Below are 19,488 nucleotides of genomic sequence, written 5' to 3'. Positions count from 1 at the left end.
ATTCCAGACTTTCTATTTATTTTTCCACCGTGGCAATTTGTTTTCGTGTGGGCCTCTGGGAGGTACAGGTTTTTTTCGAAAGGTTAGATTTGGAGGGGGGCTGAATACATATCCCCCCCCCCCCCCCAAAAAAAAAAAAAAAAAAATATGTCCCGACGCGTGTTGGGGCAGGGTTAACGTGTGTCCTCTGCGAAGGACCGGGCTGTATTCGAAGAAGAGAGCACTACGACTTGAAGGAGGTGGCCTGGCTGCCTGTTGTACGGCAGATCGAAGCCTACTTCGCCACACAGGCCTTTACATCACAAGGATAGATAGAAAGAGATGCAGCAGCGGATCCAGGACCTTGGGTTGTTACGTCGAGAACCAGACAAAGAGCGAGCCAGGGTGGAAGAAACTAGCCCTTACCAATTATCACATTGTCTGGCCAGGCATCCCTGGGTTCACCCTCACAACCAAGGAGGAACCAGGATGAATCAGATGGTGTTGATGACTCGTAATCAATTATTAGTGATTAAGGGGGGACTGTGCCCATGTTATTATGCAATTACGAATCTCCCCCGTCCCGCTCCCCCTCCACCCTCCCCTCCCGCCTCAGTCCTCCTCGTCCAGGTCTGCCCAACAGCTCTCGCCGGGATAGTACGCGAGATCATCGAGGTAAAACACCTCTCCCTCGGGCGTCTCCAGCTTGAGCTGTGGGCCGGAGCCCGTGGAGAAGAGGCTGGGTACTGCCAGCTTCTGCCACGTGCAGACCTGGAGAGGGGACAGGCACCCCCTCAACACCTCGTTCTGGGCGTCACGCTTGACGAACATCAAGCCGTGGCCATCCACGCCAACCTCTCTGGACCAAGAGTCCTCCTCCCACTCCTCCTCCTCCGCCTCCTCCTCCTCGTACTCGGCGGCGCCGTCCTCGAGGCCAAAGACGAGGCCGTCGGGCGTCGTCAGCGCCAGCGTCGGGACGCCGGGCGACGACGCCGACTCGTATCCGTCGTCGAATGGCACCAGGTGCCAGCTGCAGGCCGCGAGCCTGTATCCTGCTTTTCGGAAGCAGTAGTTGTTGTAGTCGCGGTGGACTCCCAGGCACCCGAGCTCGGAGACGTAGAAGTGCTCCTGCCAGTTGATGGCCACTCGCGCTTCCGCGAGAGACCCGCCAGACGCCGCAATCTCCTCGGACACGACATCATCGGACCCCTAGTCCGACATGTTTTTCAGCCCTTGGAGTTGCGACGCCTCGCAGGTGCCCTCGCAGGCAGTGCGAGTGTCCGTCAACTGGTAGGAGCACTCCACCGACTCCTCGCCCGTGGCGCTGGTGGCATCGCTGTCGGAGTCCCCCGAGCGGTCGAATATGCTGGGCGTGGACGAGATGGAGCTGGAAACTGTTAGAGTATGTACGTGACGGCTAAGGGTGAGAAGGATCGGGAGTTGTCAGAATACAAACCTTTCCGAAAGCGTGCGAGAGCGTCGGGAGTCGAACCCGGAAGTAGACATTTCGATGTCCTTGTCTTCATATGCGTGAAGATCACGCTGGTGCTGGGCCGACAGGACCGCCGGGACGAAAGTCGTGACATCAAACGGTTTCAGACCCGGTCGAGAAGGGTAAAGGGTCGAGAACGGGGCCGAGAGGATGGAGACGACGTTCTGGCCCATCTGGGCGGCGATGAAAATCCCGGAGTTCATGGTGAAGTTGATGGATTGCTGTTTCGGCTAGATCAGTTACTGTGGGGGGAGAGTAGCGTGAAAATATCCTTCAGAAGGCAGGATATGATGATGCAGGGCCATCTCTGATGCCAGTGATTCAAGCGAAGATGCCGTCCATCCGATGTACTCGCATCGGACGGATGGTTTGGCACGAGTGAAAATTTCAATCCGCACGGAATGTCGTACTTACTTTGGATTTTGATAGTGATGATATTTGATAATGCCGATGATGATAATGGCAATGATGGCGATGCACGATGGAAAGAGCGATGGCGGTGATGATTGTTTTGCTGGGCGGTGACTCTTTGGAAAGTTCGTGGTGCGGAAGGTATTTGAATTTTTGCAGGTAGAAGTTTTGGGTTTGACTGTGAAGGCCAACAACTTTGAGAGGAAGCGGTGGTTAGGGCAATGGGTGTCACGTGGGTCCCTCCAATCCATATCCAAAACAACCAGGAACCTTGGAATAAGCCTGTGACCTGAGGCCCCTGGCACGTGAGTAAGGCGAGGTCAAGTTCAAGTTCAACTCTAGCCAACACTGTAACCAACATGTACAGAATAAGCATGGAAGGGCGCTCGCCTGGTGTCCACGTCAAGTGCAAAAGTTCAAGAGATAATCGCCGAAATCATTGTCCAGTGCAAATCGAGAACGGTGACAACCGGCGCGTTCAACGCAAGCGGTTAAGGTTCCATGTATATATATCGTCGAACTTTCTCCACGGGGACAAAGTTATCCAGCGGGAAGTCAAATTACCGCCCCCATGGTTACAATTTTTTTAATATTTATACTGCATTCCGTGTAGAGGATACGGCGTAGTTGTATTCGATAGGAAATCGATCAGGGTGCAAATACCGGTTCTAAGATCAAGATTGGGGTCAAGGTAGAGACATCTTGGGTTGGTGTCTTGCCAGGAACCGGCGTGCTATTCCTACGTAGTTGAACATGTCGTCTTTGCAAATGTCTGCCCACAAAATTCAGTTTGCGATTAGACGCCCCTCCAAGCTTCGGGTGAGTCAAGACTTAAAGCAAACAAGAAAAGTTTGGATTCTTGATCATCCCCAGCAGTAAATTCTGTGCGTCTCTCCTTTCATTCTCAGCGGAATACAGACACGGAAGGTCAATGTTCTAGGCGACCGACTAGAAGCGACGAGCCTGACGATGTTGGCTAGGGAGGGAGCCACGTCCTCTTTCCGAAAAGTCAACATGGTCTCCTCCTCCTTCTTCTCCCCCTCGTCCCGCTCATTTATCTCAAGATCACAAAAAAAAATGCATAGATCTACTGCTGATTATTCGTGGACGTCGTCTCGGAGATGCAGCGAGCGACGTTGGGGCTTCGGAGGAGCCGCATCCAGGATCACCCCGGCAGCAATCGCGGGGTACGTCCCGCGCTAATGTCGGAGTCCGGCAATCACTCCAGTGGGGTTGCCGCCGCGTCAGGGTACTAGATGATGTCACAACTCGCGAATATGCGCGCCACTTCCATGTTCAGCTTGTCAATCATGGTGCTGCTCTCCTTCACATTATTGGATTCTGTCATCTCGATGATGGAGATGGAGATGGCTCCCCACGTTATCTCACGTCACTCCACGTGCGTGCCCGGTGCGTCTATTTTCTACTTAAATGGCCGTCGAGCTCCGTCCCTATTTTGGCCTGTGATGGCCGGAGCTGCCCGGTGAATTGTGGACAATTTTTCTGAACTGCCTCTCGGAGAACGCTGACCAGAATGCAACTCAAGAACTTCCTGCCCCTGGCATTGGCCACTCAAATCGCCGCTCGGAATCTATCAGAGGCGCTGGCATCTCAGAATTCGAGTCTCTCCGCCCTCAACAGCCTGCTTCTAGGTAGCCCGAGCATTGTCGCAGCCTTGAACAAGGCCTCAAATGTCACCATCTTAGCCCCCAACAATAATGCCATACAAACGTTCCTAGATCAGTCGCCCCTCGGCTCCATCTCGAGAATTGGCTCTGGGGCTTTGGAAGCTCTCCTCAGCTACCATGTCCTTAACGGCACCTATTATGCATCCAATATCACCGACGCCAGTCGTCCCTTGTTCATCCCTACTTCTCTCACAAACGCCACTTACGCCAATATTACGGGCGGCCAGAGGGTTGAGGCGACGGTGGTGGATGGCAATGTCACCTTCTATTCGGGCCTGAGGGAGAACTCGAGTGTCGTGACACCGGTAGGAACCTGGCCTCTTTAGGGTCAAGACGGAGGGAGTCCTTCGGATGCTGACCAATGACCACAGGATACCAACTTCACCGGAGGCACTATCCACATCATCGACCGAGTGCTCACGATCCCCCAGAATGACACCCAGACCCTCATCGACTCGAACCTCGCCGCTGCAGCCGGGGCTATGGCAGCCTCTGATCAGGCAGATAAGATCAACTTGGAGAGAGACGTGACCATATTTGCCCCGACCAACGAAGCTTTCAGCGCCGTGGGCAGCGCCGTCGAACACCTGACCTCCCAGCAGCTGGCTAGTTTGGTACAATACCACGTCGTCCCCGGCACCGTTGTGTACAGCTCCGACTTCAAGAACGGCACCCTTACGACACTCAGCCACCCAAACGTCACCATAACCGTCCGAAACGGGACCGTCTTCGTCAACAGTGCCAGGATCATCAACAGCGACATTCTCGTCAGCAACGGCGTTCTACACGTCATTGACAAGTATTTCTTCCCTCTTCCTCTCCTTCCCCAAACTCCGCCTGATTATCCTGGCTAACCCACGACCTTTTCCCCAACCCGAAGCGTCCTCAACCCAATGAACAGCACCGCCACCCCGGCCGCCACCGGCACCAGCAACCCGCCCGCCTTCTCGGGCGCTAGCAGCACATCCGGCGTGCCCTTCACTTCGGGGGTCCCGACGGCGACCACGACAGCCCCGGCCGCGTCTCGGACGACTACCACGGCGAAGACATCGTCCAGTAGCGCGCCCGGTGTGCCTGTTAGGACCGGTGCGGTTGGCGCTGCCGCGCTCTTTGGCGGCGCCGCTATGCTGGCGAACTTGTAAGTCTTCTGGCCGTAAACAGGGGGGATTGGTCATGTGCAGATTGCAGAAATCTCGATGGAAATGCTTGTGATTATATGTTTCTTGGGACTAACTCCGGGGGCGGAAGCACGAGGAAGTGTTTAATAAGGTGGTGCAGATTGTCCTACCACGCTCACTTCCCGTTAATACTTAATATCACACTCGCAATATTCCGTCCGGGACCCTGGTTGGTCCAAAGCCGCGTGATCCAAACAAGACCTTTGATCCCCAATTTCCTCGTTAGCCCTTCGTAGCTCGGTCCTTCCCATGCTCACTCCGTATGCAAACGATCTAGATACCAACCAGTGACGTGTGAAGCTCAACGACCTGCAGCAACCTGCAAATGTTCAATCGGATGAATGATAATTCAGCAATCAATGAAACGGCAGCAAAAGTGCAACCCAATAAAGGCCAATGATCTCCACGCTCCGCAGTCCGAGTGCTCCAACTCCCAACGCCTTGCAAGCCCGGTTCCTTGATCCTTGATAAAACGAGTCATCCAATTCGTAGTGTGCTTCCGCGCTTGTCCGTCTCCCCCTTAGTCATCCATGCAGATCTCCATATCCAGGCCAGGGGCGCCGACGTGCCTCATCCATCCCAACCTCGGGACTCACCCCTTCAAAGGTGATGCACCCTCCTCCCCTCCCCATCCCTCCGATACGCATACCCCGCCGCAGAAATCGCCCCCGCCTCCCGCCAACCCTCCTCCCAAATCCAATCATCCGGCGTGACCCCCCCCTTGGCCAACCGACTAGGCCCCAGCCGCCTTCCCCATCCCAACTCGTCATCCGTCTCCTCCTGGACCTCCGGCTCCCACCCCACCCCGGGCCGCGCATCATCGGCCCAGTCGACGACGGCCTGCATGACCCACCGCCGGCGCCGCGGCCCCTTTGACCTCCTGTGCAGCCGCTCCGCGGCCGCGGCCGCGGCCCAGCGGTCGGCCGTCCGCTGGCGGTGCGTCTCGCGGACGGCGTGCGTGGCGCGGTCCGCGGCGCCGAGGATGCGCTGCAGGGTGCGGTGGTAGGCGCGGAACTTCTCCATCTCGGCTTCTGTGGGTGCGGGCTCGATCGGGAGGCGTGGTGCGGACGGAGGGGGGCCGCTGTGCTTGGGGGAGGCGGCGTTGAGAGGTAGGGTTGGGCCTGGGGGGAGAGGGTGGGTGTGAGTTACTGGCTGTGTGCGTGTGCGGTTCGACTTTGCCGTTGGCACATGGAAGACTCACCTGTAGGTTGGGTTTTGCCCGGGCTGGCGGTGTGTTCTGTCGTGTTGGCATCGTTGTTTGGCTCATCCTTGGGTAGCACAGGTTCGTGGGGAGAACAGGAGGAAATGTTCATCTGCAATGACGTCCCGCCTGGAGCGTCGCTCCCGGTCGCTTGGCCTCCGGGGGTCTCAGCACCGGCGGGGGCACACGTCCCTTCTAACAACCCCATGGGCTCCAGCGCCAGCTGGATCATCTCCAACAGTTCCAGGCGGCGTCGGATGATGTTTCGGAGCGCCTTGCGCTCTGTCAAAGACATGGTTTCGGCTCCGACTGGGGTTGGAGTTTCAGCGAGGAGCAATACAGTCCATGAGTGAATGAATGTTCGATAAGGATATGAAGATGGAAGCTGGGTGGAAGCAATCGTGTGCCGTTCTGCCACAAGTCGGTGCTTGACGAGGCGGAAGGCGGTCTTGGAGAGGTCGTCCTGAGAAGTGAATATCTAGTTAGCCAAGTTAGGTGGTGCCGTCAGCTCGAAACTCGTCCGGATTGTTGGCCCGTTGCAGTGTCTGGGCACTGTGTAGGTTGTCGACTGTCAGTCATATGTTGGACTTGCCCATACCTTCCAGCCTGGGCCTGTTAGTCGGTGACAGCTTCCAATTTCAGAAAATCCTCCAACGGCCCGAGCCATGCGTCACGGCCCGGAGCGGGCGTGAACAGTCCGGGAATGTAGTACAAGTACGATTATTTCCCCGTTTTGAGCACCACAATCAACTCTTCTTGTTTGGCATATTGATCTAATCAGAAGATCAGAGTATTCTGTGATGAGAAGCCCATTGTTCTTGGGCGGGGGCCCATGGGACTAGGACTATCTAGACGCCAACGCCTGCCCAAATCTCGACTCCCCTCTCTCTCCTCGAAGTACAGGACATGTCCGCCCGTTGCTTTCCCAAATATCTAGTAAACATCTCTAGTCTATCAATCCAGAGGTTGACAAAATGACTGCGGGGTTGTGATTGGGACAGCAGTGAGGGCTGCCGATACCTCTACAACATGCGGCAACCTCGCCGGTCTTCGGGGATGCTTACTCTGCATGTGTATGTTGGACATTGTCCATCATCTATCGTCAACCATTCATCACCCATCACCCATCCTCCCTGCGCTTCAAGAACAGCTCCATCACCGCCCTCTGCCGATCCTCAAGACTCCTCCTCTCCCTGTCCTTGCCCGGCACCACCGCCCGGCACACAATCTTCCCCAGTATCTCCGCGAACCTCCGCTCCTTGGCCTGCCGCCTCTCCAGCGCAGCCGCGGCGGCAGCAGCAGCTCCGAGTGCCGTCCCGCCCCGCCTGAACACCAGCGACCGCCGACCCAGGCTGCCCAGCCCCTGACCGGGCACGCTCTTCAGGCACTCGAGGTCGGCCCTGCTCAGGGGAGCGAGCTCCGAGATAGTCTTGGCGAGGGTCGAGGCGAGGAAGACGAACGAGATGTTGTGGTTCGGCGCCGACGAGAGCACGTCTAGGACGGCCGTCTTGTCGTCCTCGGCCGCCTCCTCCGCCGGCTGCTTCGACGCCGGGTTGCCGCTGCCAGCCTGGCCGAGCACGGCGAGCGGGGCCTGTTCGATGCGGGCCCAGAGCGGGATGGTCACGACGCCGTCGGTCAGGCTCGCGAGGAAGAGGAGGAGCACCTCGCTGACGGCCTCGAGGCGCTCGATCGACGGCGTCTCCGGGTCGAAGGCGTCCACGATCGGCCTGTCGCTGTCGAGGGCGTCGATGATCCTCATGCTGTGGGTCCTCCGGGCTTCCTTGTCCGTGTACTTCCAGGAGCTCTCGGCCAACGGCCATCCGGGATCCTTGGGCACTTGGTGCTCCTCGAGCATCAGCTCGTCGGCCAAGGCACGTTCCGTCAGAGACTCGACGGCCTCGGTGAGCTTGAAGAGCTCTTTCGGTGCGGCGAAGTGGACGTCCAGGTCGTACGGTATGGATCCCATGCGGTTGTTATTGTTGCTGTTGTTATTCTTCGATCTGGACGCAATGAATACTCTCAGCCCACCGTTGGGCACGCGGATGAGCTCGTCGATGGAGCGGCCGATGCAGGTCGGCGACCAGACCGCCCGGACGGGAATGAAATGGTCACGGCCGTCGGTGACACGCAGGACGAGGACATCCTCCAGGTTGACCTGGCCGTCGTTGAGCATGCGCGCGTGCGTCGCGTCGCCAACATAGGCTTCCAGGAATGCCCTCACCGTCTCCCCGGGCTCCAGCACCACCTCGTCCCCAAACTCGGACGCGTCGATCTCCTCGTTGGGATGCGCAAACGACGTCGTCAACCAGGGCACAGGCCGTGGCTCCCCCGACTCCTCCTCCGTCGTCGGCTTCTCCACGAAGGAGAACCTGGCAGCGACGCCTCCCGTGTTTGCCAACGTCAGCGAGGCCGTCTCCCTTCTCAGGAACCGGATCTCTCCAAAGTCCACGGCGTGGCTGCAGGACTCGCTGTCGCTTCCCTGGCTTGGACGCGCCAACTCGTGCCCGTCGATCACGAGGGTTATCACCGGTCGGCCTTCGTTCTCGGCGCGGTCCAATTCCCGGGCAACCTCGGCATGTACCCTCGCCCTCAGCGCTGGCACGACGGCGTCGTAGTCGATCGAGAAGATGGATACGATTGGCTTGTGGTCCGATGACATGATCCGCTGGTGTGAAGTGTAAATGTCGGCCTGTATGCGGTCGAGGAGGCCTTCGGCGGTCGGAGCTTGGCCGCCCGCTTGGTCCTCGTCGTATTCGTCATATTCGTCGTAGTCGAAGACTGCCTTACCTAGGGGGTGCGCATCTCCGTCGCTGTCAGGGTCGTAGTCGAACAGCACCTCGTCATCATCGCCGGCGTGATCCATCCCGCGGGCCTTCATCTCCTCGTCCCTCCTTCGGGCGTCTTCTTCTTCCTTGACCTTTTGTTTGTACCGCTCTGTGTCGGCTCTTGTGCGATACAAGATGCGATCACACCAGCTAGGAGCTCTTCGTTTATCGCTGGAGTCGAACAGGCTAACTGTACCGACGTCGTACTTGTAAGTTGGGAGGAAAGTTATCGTGCCCTCCCGCCAGCCGTCGTGAAAGGCCTTCCGTTCCCTCATCATACGTCTCAGCTGGTCGTGTGGGAGGAGAGAGTCCAGTGTCGCTTGTAATGATGCAGGGTCCTCGTGGGGGCTGGATTCAAAGTCGTCTGGATCAGGCAGCGACACGGAGGAGTCGTCAAAACTCGGTTCGGTCCACCTCGTCGTTACCGAGTCCCTGTCGGTGCCATCGTCGCTGCTTTCTGATGACACTTGGACAACGACTCCTTCACCCTCGGGGCGACCCGGCTCCCCTTTCCTACTCAGGTCGTATTCCCCACGCGTATGCAGCATGAGCAGCCGGCGGATGTCGTCGCCAGGCAGGCCATCCAGACGGAAGTTGAGATCGCCGAACCAGAAGGCGAAATCCTGGGCATCAATCGTGTCACTATCTTCCTCGGAGACGCCAGCGTAGCTTATCGGGGCAAACTTGGTGCGGCTCGAGATCTGGCCGACGTCCCAGACGCGGCGCTCGCAGGCGGCGGTATCGTGGCCGCTGGCAAGGTGGCAGTTGACGAACCCCATCTTGGTGGCCTCGCCCAGGACGATGCGCGTCGCCACGGCGCCCTTGTTCCCGATCCATCCCCCCATCATGCCCGTCCCGATGCTGCAGGAGCTGACGTTGCCGACGGTGGAGGCAACCTCGGGAGAGGCGTATATCAGCAGGAGCAACCCGGACATCTGCTCGCAGGATACGAGCTGGTAGCCGTCCGGCAGGGCGGCTTCCAAAGCGGCCTTCCATTTCTCCATCGTCGGGTCTTCTGCAACGACCCGGTTCAGGTACTGGGAAGGCCCCAGGTCCACGACCTCCTGGAGGCCCAGCACGTAGAGACCAATCTTGTCGCCGCCTACCAGCCGCACGGCGTCGGAGTCGGAGTCGAGGTCGGGGTCGGTCTCGGGAGACCTGCTCGGATCTGCGCGCTCGACGACGGCGGGGTTGTGCGACGAAGGGCTGAGAGTTGCGATGCTCTTGTCGACGCCCTCGCCCTCGACAAACCAGCTGGCCAGGTCCTTATCCGTGCCGGGGGAGGCGGCGACATTCCAAGTGGCCACCTTGATGCGTATTCGATGGGGCCGGACGTATTCGGATCTCCGGGCACGGACGGCGCGGTGGAGGGAGTGGGGGCCGCTGATGAGGTCCTCGGGTTCGGTGGCCGCAAGGCTGGGAGGGCGGGATTCGTGGTGGACATGCGCCATGGCGGAGGGGACTCGAGGTCAGGATCGTCGACGGCGCTGGTCCCGGTGCCGGTGCTGTTTATATCCCAGCGACAAAGATGTCCCGACACATTCGAGCTGCAGCCTCCAAATTCTTGGGTTAGCTATCCCGGAGCATGCCGTTCTGGTCTGGGATGGACAGCGCAGAGGTGCCGGGATGACGTCGATTTGGCTTCGATTTGGAGGGTTGCAGAAGTATTCTGAGCGATAGACGAACGATAAAACCGCAAGTGAAGGAACCGAGCAATTCTACGGATGTAGGAGTATCAATAAACTAAAACCGCGCGGTCGGCTGGCACTGTCGCAAAGCACTTGAGCTGGGCCGCGCTCTCTTCTGCAGGGCTGGTGGACCTGATGGGACTTGTCGATAGTGGGGGCGGAATAGCGGGGAAATGATGACGCGGGGGAGCTTCACTGTGCGCTACATGCGTACCTAGTTCTAACCTTCGAATTTGGGCGGCCAGCAAGACACGTCAAAAAAGGGCAGATAGCAACCATAACTAAAGAATTTCGCCTTCAAACCAGCCCACAGCATTACTGTCTATTTGCATTTGACCGACGCGCATACACCCATTGATTGCGGCAGCAACAGGTTAACCCTGCACCTCTGTCCCAGGTTGGTAACTGCATCCATCTATCCTGATCTCTCTCTCCCACTACAGCCTCACCTCACCTCACGACTTGCAACCTAACTAATCAAGCTTTCCCGAGTTGTAGATCTCAGCCCACTGTAGCCTTTCAAGCCACGAACCGCAGGCCACGAGCCATGAGCCGAACAACGCCGCGCAAGTCGCGGCATCGCCATCACCCGAGCAGCGGCGGTCCCCATACAGTCCCAGCATCTGACTACGAATCGGATGCGGCGCACTACATGGAATCTCGAGACCTTCCTCCGGCCGCGCAACTCCCCCACCGAACAAACACAGACCTCAACCTCGGCGTCCTGCGCCGCTACCTCCCGAGCATCACAGGCATCGTCTCCATCGCCGCGAACGCCGTCGTGTACAACTTTTCGCCGACGTCACAGAGCTGGGACAAGACGAGCGTCGAGGGGACGCTGTTCGTGTGCGAGCAAGAGCCGCGGGTGATAGCAGGACTCACAATACTGCGGGCATGCGTGTTTGTTCTCAACCGGCGCGGGCTTAACAACCTCGTCGTGGAACTCAACAAGGCGAGCGTGTGCGAGGCTTCGGACGAGCTGATCATGTTCAACGTGGAGAACGCGAGTGGTGTGGCGACGGAGGAAGACGGGGGAGACACACAGGTCATCGGGATCTGGATCCACGCAGATCAGGATGACACGCGCCAGGTCAACATGGCCGTCATCCAAGAGGCCTGGCGCCGGGTCCGGCTGATCGACCGAGAAGACACGGCGGCTGGAATGTCGAACGAAGCGCTGGCAGAACAAGCAGAGCTGAACTCGAGTCGGGACAAGGTCACGGGCCGGAGACTCAGCATCTCCGATCTCTTCGGGCAGAAAAAAGGGAACGCTACATAGTCATCACATGTTTGAGGTGACGGTGTTTTTTTTTATTGTGTCTTCTATCTATTGCTGGTACTACTGCTGCTTGGTCTTGGTGCTGGCTGGTGCTGTTGTGTTGATTTTTTGGGCATTAACCCGGTACACGTTCATGATCACGCTTGGAACAGAGAAAAAAATAAAAGATACCCACTACAAATTTGCAACTGAAAACCGTCGCGCATCTCATTTCGCCCAGCAAATTCATTCTCGATACGAGCATTCCATGCTGCAAAGAGTCCCACAGCATGGCTGAACGCACTGTCGAAGGCAAGGAACCCGGCAATCCGTCTTTAGCCATTCAAACCAGCCTCCACACGCTGGTGCAGGGCCAGATTGAGTCAATCTCAGCTTTCCACACGTGGCTCAACAACCACGTTCCAGAAGCGCCCGGTTGTCAGGAGGTAGCTTCGGCAATCAGGGAACACCTCGCAAGCCACAAGGCACTAGTCCTCGGCGCCGAACAGACGCTCGCTTGGCCGACTTCCAATCCGTCGTGCTGGGGTCCAATCCGATGCCGCCATGCCAGCCCTGATGGCCCCGCCTTCTCCATCACCGGGCCGGCGCCCGGGGATCGCTTCGAGGTAAGTGCGGCTGGCCGTGCTGATGCTGCTGCTTCTCTCGAGAAGTTCGTCAGTTACATTTCCAAGATGGTGAGCGATACTCCCGCCAGTTGGCCTAGAATGAATGAATGGCCTGGCTGACTCCCAATGACAAGTCCGAGAACCTCGCTGCCGGAGAAGCCCAGATAAGGAGGCTCATCGACATCATTTCTGAGCTGGAGGAACTGCAACTCGGGTCAGTCAGTTACAGTGAATTAAAGCCTGTTGCCTCAGCCTCAGCCCGAGCCCGACCTGCTCCCTCCTTCTTCCTTCACAACCCCTTCCCCCCCTTGAACATCCTCTGTCCGGAGACCTAATTCCTCCTACCCCTCCTCCCTTCAATCCGCTTCTCCTTGCTGACCAGCCAGGTGCAGTGGCCCTCCTCAAGCCACCGTCCAAAAGCACATCCGTCTGCTGCAGCAATACAATGACGTTAAGGATATTGGCCAGCAGCTCATTGGGCTCATTGCCGAGAATAGGGGCGTGCCCGTTGGGTCGCTCTACGAATTTGGCCAATACGGTGTCACCCGGGAGGACTAAGCAGCAGCTTCGAGACAGAGATCCATATCCGTGGTGCCAAGTCCCGGACTAGACAGCGGCAGAGCAGACTATTGACGCGATCGAGTTTCAATAGTCACAAGAGAGACGATGATAGTCTGCATAGGCGTATCAAGACATCAAGACAGCTCGACGGCAAGCGCGGGGACTAGTCAATGAATCAGCGCCTGTTGATCCATGCCTCCTCGATGTGGATAGCTTATTCAGTATCTTGGCACTCTGGAGTAAGCTTTACGGATCAGTGAACTAGCGCCAGGAATAAGCTCGCTTGGCAACGACTACCCTTGGCGACGAGGACTCGAAGCTATGGGCGGATGTGCTCCGTACTCCGCACTGATGTCTTCAACTTCATGCTCGAAACTGACTTCCCCGCAAACATCCCAACCAGATGAGTCAGTAGCGCCAACCTTTCCCCAGACGATTCCAGACAACCCCAGACAACCCCATACTACCCCGGACGACAGGAGGTGCTCAACCCTTCTACCCCGGATTCTCCGCAGTTCAGTGCCACTTCTAGCACTCGAGCGGCGATGGTCTGGATTTCAGGAACGATTTCTCCAAAAGAATACGCCCTCGCTGTGTCCAACCCATTCTCATATAAATCCAGCATGCTTCCCCACCTGCCAGACGGTGGAGGCCATCCGAACAAGCCCTACCAAACATACGACTTCATCGACCCCGTGCCTTACAGACGGCAAGACAGAGATCCATTCACCAGGTCGAGCCTCCATGACCACCCCAGCATCGTCCATGGCAGAGGAGATCAGCTCTTCTCCTCAGGAGAAGAGTGTGCCAACGGTTGCTAGAGTTGAGGATAGCGACCGTTCAGATGCCCTTTCCATCAACGAGATCGCTTTGGGAGACGAGTCAGTCAAGCCTCCTCGCCTTATCAAGTCCAATTGACCGTGTCTGACTTGCTCCCCACGCAATACAGTCTCCCACCGGGTTACTACACGAGCCTTCCCTTCATCGGGACTATCCTCGGTCTTACCCTTGGGGTGATCTCGTCGTACATCATCTTCGTCATGACGACCAACGTTTTGTCGTTTACGAATATGGACATCGGTCAGTAACACCTGTTGGACTGTCCCCAATGCTGAGAGCTGATCGGGATATGCTGACACGGCGCCAACGCTCCTCCTTCCATAGGCCCGAGTGCGAACATCTCGTGGGTCAACATTTCGCGGACCCTGGGCCAGTCGTTGGTGTACCTCATTCAGGGCCGGCTGTCGGACCTGTTCGGGCGCCGCTGGTTCTTCATCGGCGGCAACCTGTTGGCCCTGGTCGGCAGCGCCATCGCCGCGGGGGCGCCCAACGTCAACACGCTCATCGGCGGCAACCTTCTCTACGGCATGGGCGAGTGCATCCAGGTCAGCTTCGGCGTCGCCATCGGGGAGCTCGTGCCCAACAAGTACCGCCCCGTCGTCATCTCCTTGATCTTCCTCGCCGCGGCCCCCTTCTCGGCCTTCGGCCCCACCATCGCCAGGAGGTTCATCGCCATCGGCATGGGCTGGAGGTGGTGCTACATCCTCGGCATAATCCTAATCGCCCTCGCCGCTATACTGCTCTTCTTCTTCTATCACCCGCCGAACTTTGACATGCTGCACGAGAAGAAGTCCAAGAAGCAGCAGATGAGCGAGCTCGATTACGTTGGGATGGTCCTCTGGACATCCGGTCTTACTCTGTTCTTGCTTGGCCTGAGCTGGGGTGGTGGCGTACGTCCTCTCCCCGCCCGGCCTTTTTCCGTCTTCTTCCAGGCTAACCATAATGCCGTCTTGTCTAGCTCTATCCATGGCGCTCTCCCAATGTTATAGCGACCATAATCATAGGCTTTGTCGTCATCGTCGTCTTCGTATTCTGGGAATGCTACGCCGACCTGAAATACCCGGTGATGCCCATGTCCTACTTCCGCAACCGCGGCTTCGTCAGCCTGGTCATGTGTGCCACCGTCGCTTCCATGTTCTACTACTCGGCCGTTCTGCTTTGGTATGTTCTCCCCTTCTCTTACCCCACCCGACCCCATCCCCTCCCTGTGTTGCGTTAATCCCCGATCCCGTATCGTTTGACGTTGCTGACGAGAATGTCCCCCCCCCCCCAAAAGGCCCCAACAAGTGGCCGCCATGTACACAACCAACGTCTCATACGCAGGCTGGCTATCCTGCACCGTATCGGCGTCGACCAACCTGGGGCAGGGCGTCGCCGGCGTCATCATCCGGTACGGCGGCAACTCTCGGTACCTGATCATCTTCGCAGCCTGCGCCATGGTCGCCTTCGTCTCGGGGCTGGCGGCGCTGACGCCGTCGACTAAGGAGATGGGCATCGCCTTCACCATCATCGGCCCCTTCTGGGTCGGCTTCATCGAGCTCGCGTGTCTCTCCCTGGCGCCCTTGTTCTGCAAGCCCGAGGACATCGGCCTCGCCAACGGCCTGCTGGCCTCGATCCGCGCCGCCGGCGGCGCCATCGCCGTCGCAGTCTACACCACCATCCTCACCAACCGCCTCACCACCACCCTGACGGCCGACGTCGGCGCCGCCGCCGTTGCCGCAGGCCTCCCCGCCGACCGCATCCCCGAGCTGGTCGCCGCCGTCAAGGGGAGCTCCTGGGCAAAGCTGCCGGGCCTGACGTCCTCCATCTCGGCCGCCATCCAGGGCGCCATCCCAATGGCCTACTCGCAGGCGTTCAGAACCGTCTACCTCGCCAGTCTGGGCTTTGGCGGCGTTGCCATCATCGGGAGCCTGCTGACCAAGAACGCACAGGTGCATCTGACAGACAAAGGTAAAGTTTCCCGCTTTTTGCTGCTTGGGCCCCCAAGCCTGAGACGGAGTTCTGGTTTGCTGACTTGGGATTTAGTGGAGCGGCGCATGCATGGCAAGTCCATCGGCGGAGAGTTGAAGAAGGGCAAGGATGTCGATGTCGAGGTATGAATTACGCGTGCAATTTTGGGAGGGAACAAGTCCACGGTAATGAAGCTGGGCCATCGTATACGCTGCCAGCATATTTTCCGAGAGGGGGATTGCTGGGGCCTAGGGGCTGATTGAGTAGCAACAAGGGAGGGCTTGTGATCTTTGTGGCAGTCCAAATAATACAAGGCGGGATTAGAAACCCAGCAATCGAGCGGGCAGAGTATTTCGAGTCCGCCTCCTTGCGAAGAGTCATCCGTCTGTCGCTGCCGTATGTATGAAACGAACATAAACTCCGGTGTGTAGCAGCCCTATGATCTGCCTATAATTACTACGAGCATAAGTCAAAATTTGTGAGAATTGCCGCAGCGGTGTCCACTCATGACCTCATCCCCGCCTTCCACCCAAGTGGGGGCGAGGGTTGAATCAGTAATTAAATCGATCTTGACAACCTACCAGCCTACCGGTTCTCACAAGTCACAAGCAGCCAATTATATCACTCAGCATATCATATTCACAATCGCAAATCGCAATGTCGTCTGAAATGTATTCTCTAGCCAGTAAAGTCAAGGTACTCTCACAGGAACCCCCGGCCTCTAAGATGACAGAAGAACCACACGGCTAACGCTCTTCACCGCAACGCACTCAGCTGGCCAACGGTGCGTCCATGCCGCTCTTGCACCTGGGCCTCTACATGATACCCGGGAACCAGGTGAAGGACCCCGTCAGATGGGCCCTCGCCGCCGGCTACCGGGGCTTCGACTCGGCGCAGATGTACGACAACGAGCGCGAGACGGGCCGGGCCATCCGGGACTTCCTCTCCAGCAGCCAGAACAAGGCCGGGCTCACGCGGGAGGACATCTTCTACACCACCAAGCTGGCCAACAACAGGGCCTCGTACCAGCAGGTCCGCCGCTCCATCAAGCAGTCCGTCGACGCCTGCGGCCTCGGCTATGTCGACCTGTTCCTCCTGCACAGCCCCTACGGCGGCTCCGAGGCCCGCCTGGCCAGCTGGAGGGCCCTCGAGGACGCCATCGCCGACGGCGAGGTCAGGATGGCCGGCATCAGCAACTTTGGCGTCCGACATGTAAGGCTCTCTCTCTGGCAGACACCACCGCCCCCCCCCCTCCCGGTCTGGGGACTGACGAGCAAGCTCGGCTGGCTGACGAGAGAAGCGAGTTAGATCGAGGAGCTGATGGCCTCTAACCCGCGGATCCGCCCTGTTGTCAACCAGTTTGAAGTCCACCCCTTCAACACGAATACCGAGATCAGAGCCGCCTGCGCAAAACATGGCATCATCGTCGAGGCGTACGGGCCCCTCGCCAGGGCAATGCGGATGAAACACCCCACCATCCTGTCGCTCTCCAGCAAGTACGGCTGTACCCCAGCACAGCTGATGATCCGGTAAGCGAGCTCCTCCCCCCGATCACCGTGGGAAAGCGCCAACTAACCGTTCGCCCCTCCACTCTCCCATATCGCCAGCTGGTCTCTACAACACGGCATGGTCCCGCTGCCGAAGTCGTCGAACCAAGACCGCCTCGTCAGCAACGCCGATGTGGGGAAATTTGCCATCTCGGAGGAAGATATGGCAGCCATGGACGGACTTGATGAGAATCTTGTGACTGACTGGTTAGTCAAAGACGGCCACTCGAGGATTCGAGCCTTGATTGATTGACTAACTGTATCCCCCCAGGGATCCCACCGACGCGCCCTAGGCTTGCAAGCCTCTGTCAGAAGGGATGCAAATGTGTGAGTGCTGTAATTGAGATTTAATTAAGACAAGGATGAGGGGACAGAAGGGCATGTGGTCCAAGGTAGCCTAATCCCCACGGTGCCGGCCCTAGATTTCACACATAGTGGTAGAGTCATGGGGTTTGGAGTTGCGGCGTGGTCAAATGTAATTAGGTGCTCCTCCAACTGGGATTAATTATGCCGGTGTGAGTCGGTGTGACTCATTCATTCATTGGCCGCGATATCTTTTGCATTCAAAAAAGAACGTTGAGGAGTCTCGACAAGCTGGCTATGTAATAATTAGCTTCCTCCTTAATTCGACCATTCGCACCATAATTGCTTACGTATCACCTCACATTATGGCGCACACAGCACACATCATTCCATGGAAAGCCTTGGCCTCAAACCTGCAATGGGCCGGCTCAAGCTCTTGCTACAACGGCGCGACTAATCTTCACCCCCGCTTCAGCCGCGATCTGGGCAAGGAGTTGACGCACTTCGTGGAAGGGCTCGTTCGAGCGATTGACGAGGATTCAAAACTGGAGCGCAGCAAGTATCCCGAAAGATACGACCCGCCAGAGCGCGATGACCTGATCCTAGACGACAGGATTGTTAGGAAGATCAGCCCCACCATTCTCCAACTGGACATTTATACCCAGATCGAGGCAAAACTGGCCAGGCCACAACGCTGTCAACATAGGGGGCACGCAGCATGCAAATGTACCATCCCTTGCGAGGAGAGACTAGCGTCCTCATTCCTTCGAAAATGGGAATACAACGACTGCTACCAGTTTTTCGAGGTCAACGGCGACGCCTTCTTCAACCTTGAGGTGGTCAAGACTCTCCTTTTGCACGGCGAGATGGACCCGATTCTCCGCGTGTGCGCCCATCCTGACGTGGACCTGGCGAGCTGTTGGTCAAGGAGCCAGTGCTATGATATGGTGAGTAATCATATTCCCAGCTCTTTCATCTGCCTCACCTTCTCTGGGTGCTGTAGGTACTGTATCTAGTTGAGAAGGGGTACCCCTGACTCCCCCTATCCCTATCCACCGAGGCGTGTCAAAACCAAGGACCATTGTTTACTAACCTCTCTACAGATTTTTGATCTTGGATGGGAGCACATCTGCAGGGATGCACTATACGCGCTCATCTGCTTGAATGTGTTGCGCAGCCTCCCAGAGACATGGGACCAAGCCTCGGGCGAAAACAAGAAGGACTACCGCCAAACCAGGGTTTACCAATACGCGCTCAGAAACTGCACACTATCCGGTCTGACCTCAGAGGTGGCCACACATCCGCATCGGCAGTTCTTTGGCGTCGAGGAAGATCAGTTCGATGCGGATGGCCGGCTCAGGGAGAAGGACTGGCGGTCAGGCTCTGGCTGTTTCCCCTACGGCCTGATGCCAATCGACGAGTTTCTCGTCTGCCAGAAGCTTGTCGGGTACCAGCCGCACATCCGCGACATCCCCTACGTCCGGCGGCTGCTCTGCACGAGAGGGCTGCCGGTCGAGGTGGCCATGAGTGTAATGGAATTCGCCGACTACACGCCAAAGCGAAAATTCAAGGTGCCGCACGACCCACTGCACAGGGACAATAGAGAGGAGCTGGCCAAGTATCTCGAGTACTGCTGGCAACTCGTGATCCGCTGCGACATGATGGGCAAGGCACTCGGCATGGATATCCCCTGGCAGGAGATGGTGTCGCAGTGTATCTCGTCTTTCTGGGGTTGCAAAGACTGTTACCTGGGGAATTGGTACAAATGGGAGATTGACTACGAAACGAGGAATCATCGTTGCGTGTTTGGGTGGCAAGATCAAGACGGGGGGGGGGGGGGGGGGGGGTTTTTTAATGGTGGTTCAGTCAGTCGCCGGAGGAGTAATTAGAGGGCGGAAAACGTAAGCCCGGGACATGGTTTTACGGGCACTTGGGCGACCC

General features: G+C 57.5%; 8 protein-coding genes across 8 annotated transcripts in view; 6 read left to right on the top strand and 2 right to left on the bottom strand.

Moving 5' to 3' along the window:
- Positions 1–591: 591 nt before the first annotated feature.
- On the bottom strand, positions 592–2,014 carry QBC33DRAFT_623022 (uncharacterized protein; the record flags this gene model as incomplete). Its single annotated transcript, XM_060432870.1, has 4 exons — positions 1,886–2,014; positions 1,436–1,692; positions 1,285–1,366; positions 592–1,188 (listed from the first exon to the last, which is right to left on the bottom strand). Exons 2-4 carry the CDS (start codon positions 1,672–1,674, stop codon positions 592–594), a joined length of 918 nt encoding a protein of 305 aa, XP_060279405.1. The 5' UTR covers positions 1,675–1,692; positions 1,886–2,014.
- Positions 2,015–3,136: 1,122 nt separating this feature from the next.
- Positions 3,137–4,911, top strand: QBC33DRAFT_550092 (FAS1 domain-containing protein). The gene is made up of 3 exons (XM_060429051.1): positions 3,137–3,875; positions 3,942–4,369; positions 4,451–4,911. The coding sequence occupies exons 1-3, from the start codon at positions 3,417–3,419 to the stop codon at positions 4,710–4,712; spliced, it is 1,149 nt and encodes a 382-aa protein (XP_060279404.1). The 5' UTR covers positions 3,137–3,416; the 3' UTR covers positions 4,713–4,911.
- A 934-nt stretch (positions 4,912–5,845) lies between these two features.
- On the top strand, positions 5,846–6,385 carry QBC33DRAFT_550090 (uncharacterized protein; the record flags this gene model as incomplete). The annotated part of the gene is made up of 1 exon (XM_060429050.1): positions 5,846–6,385. A coding segment is annotated over exon 1 (362 nt), but the record flags the coding sequence as incomplete, so codon positions are not given.
- Positions 6,386–6,699: 314 nt separating this feature from the next.
- On the bottom strand, positions 6,700–10,570 carry QBC33DRAFT_550089 (putative PI phosphatase group protein). Its single transcript, XM_060429049.1, has one exon. It carries the CDS (start codon positions 10,223–10,225, stop codon positions 7,070–7,072), a length of 3,156 nt encoding a protein of 1,051 aa, XP_060279402.1. The 5' UTR covers positions 10,226–10,570; the 3' UTR covers positions 6,700–7,069.
- A 439-nt stretch (positions 10,571–11,009) lies between these two features.
- QBC33DRAFT_459751 (uncharacterized protein) lies at positions 11,010–12,904 on the top strand (the record flags this gene model as incomplete). Its single annotated transcript, XM_060424944.1, has 4 exons — positions 11,010–11,740; positions 12,073–12,415; positions 12,481–12,560; positions 12,733–12,904. 4 exons carry the CDS (start codon positions 11,010–11,012, stop codon positions 12,902–12,904), a joined length of 1,326 nt encoding a protein of 441 aa, XP_060279401.1.
- Positions 12,905–13,672: 768 nt separating this feature from the next.
- QBC33DRAFT_459914 (fungal trichothecene efflux pump) lies at positions 13,673–15,846 on the top strand (the record flags this gene model as incomplete). The annotated part of the gene is made up of 5 exons (XM_060424952.1): positions 13,673–13,788; positions 13,857–13,987; positions 14,072–14,637; positions 14,706–14,908; positions 15,024–15,846. The coding sequence occupies 5 exons, from the start codon at positions 13,673–13,675 to the stop codon at positions 15,844–15,846; spliced, it is 1,839 nt and encodes a 612-aa protein (XP_060279400.1).
- Positions 15,847–16,241: 395 nt separating this feature from the next.
- On the top strand, positions 16,242–17,844 carry QBC33DRAFT_550077 (aldo-keto reductase family 1 member E1). The gene is made up of 5 exons (XM_060429048.1): positions 16,242–16,393; positions 16,472–16,909; positions 17,006–17,226; positions 17,305–17,451; positions 17,516–17,844. The coding sequence occupies exons 1-5, from the start codon at positions 16,355–16,357 to the stop codon at positions 17,535–17,537; spliced, it is 867 nt and encodes a 288-aa protein (XP_060279399.1). The 5' UTR covers positions 16,242–16,354; the 3' UTR covers positions 17,538–17,844.
- The window catches only part of QBC33DRAFT_623015 (uncharacterized protein), a gene marked incomplete at its 3' end in the record, with an annotated part of 1,763 nt that continues 119 nt past the window's right edge, over positions 17,845–19,488 (top strand). The window contains exons 1-3 of the mRNA XM_060432869.1: positions 17,845–18,494; positions 18,651–19,349; positions 19,414–19,448. Of these exons, the coding sequence (XP_060279398.1) occupies positions 17,913–18,494; positions 18,651–19,349; positions 19,414–19,448 (1,316 nt within the window). The 5' untranslated portion in view covers positions 17,845–17,912. The remainder of the gene's footprint in view (positions 18,495–18,650; positions 19,350–19,413; positions 19,449–19,488) is intronic.

Source organism: Phialemonium atrogriseum, assembly GCF_030411735.1.
Source record: "Phialemonium atrogriseum strain 8032-3 unplaced genomic scaffold QBC33scaffold_33, whole genome shotgun sequence".
Taxonomy (NCBI): Eukaryota; Fungi; Ascomycota; class Sordariomycetes; order Cephalothecales; family Cephalothecaceae; genus Phialemonium; species Phialemonium atrogriseum.
Note: the sequence above shows the minus strand (reverse complement) of the source record. Positions and strands in the feature narration are given on the sequence as shown.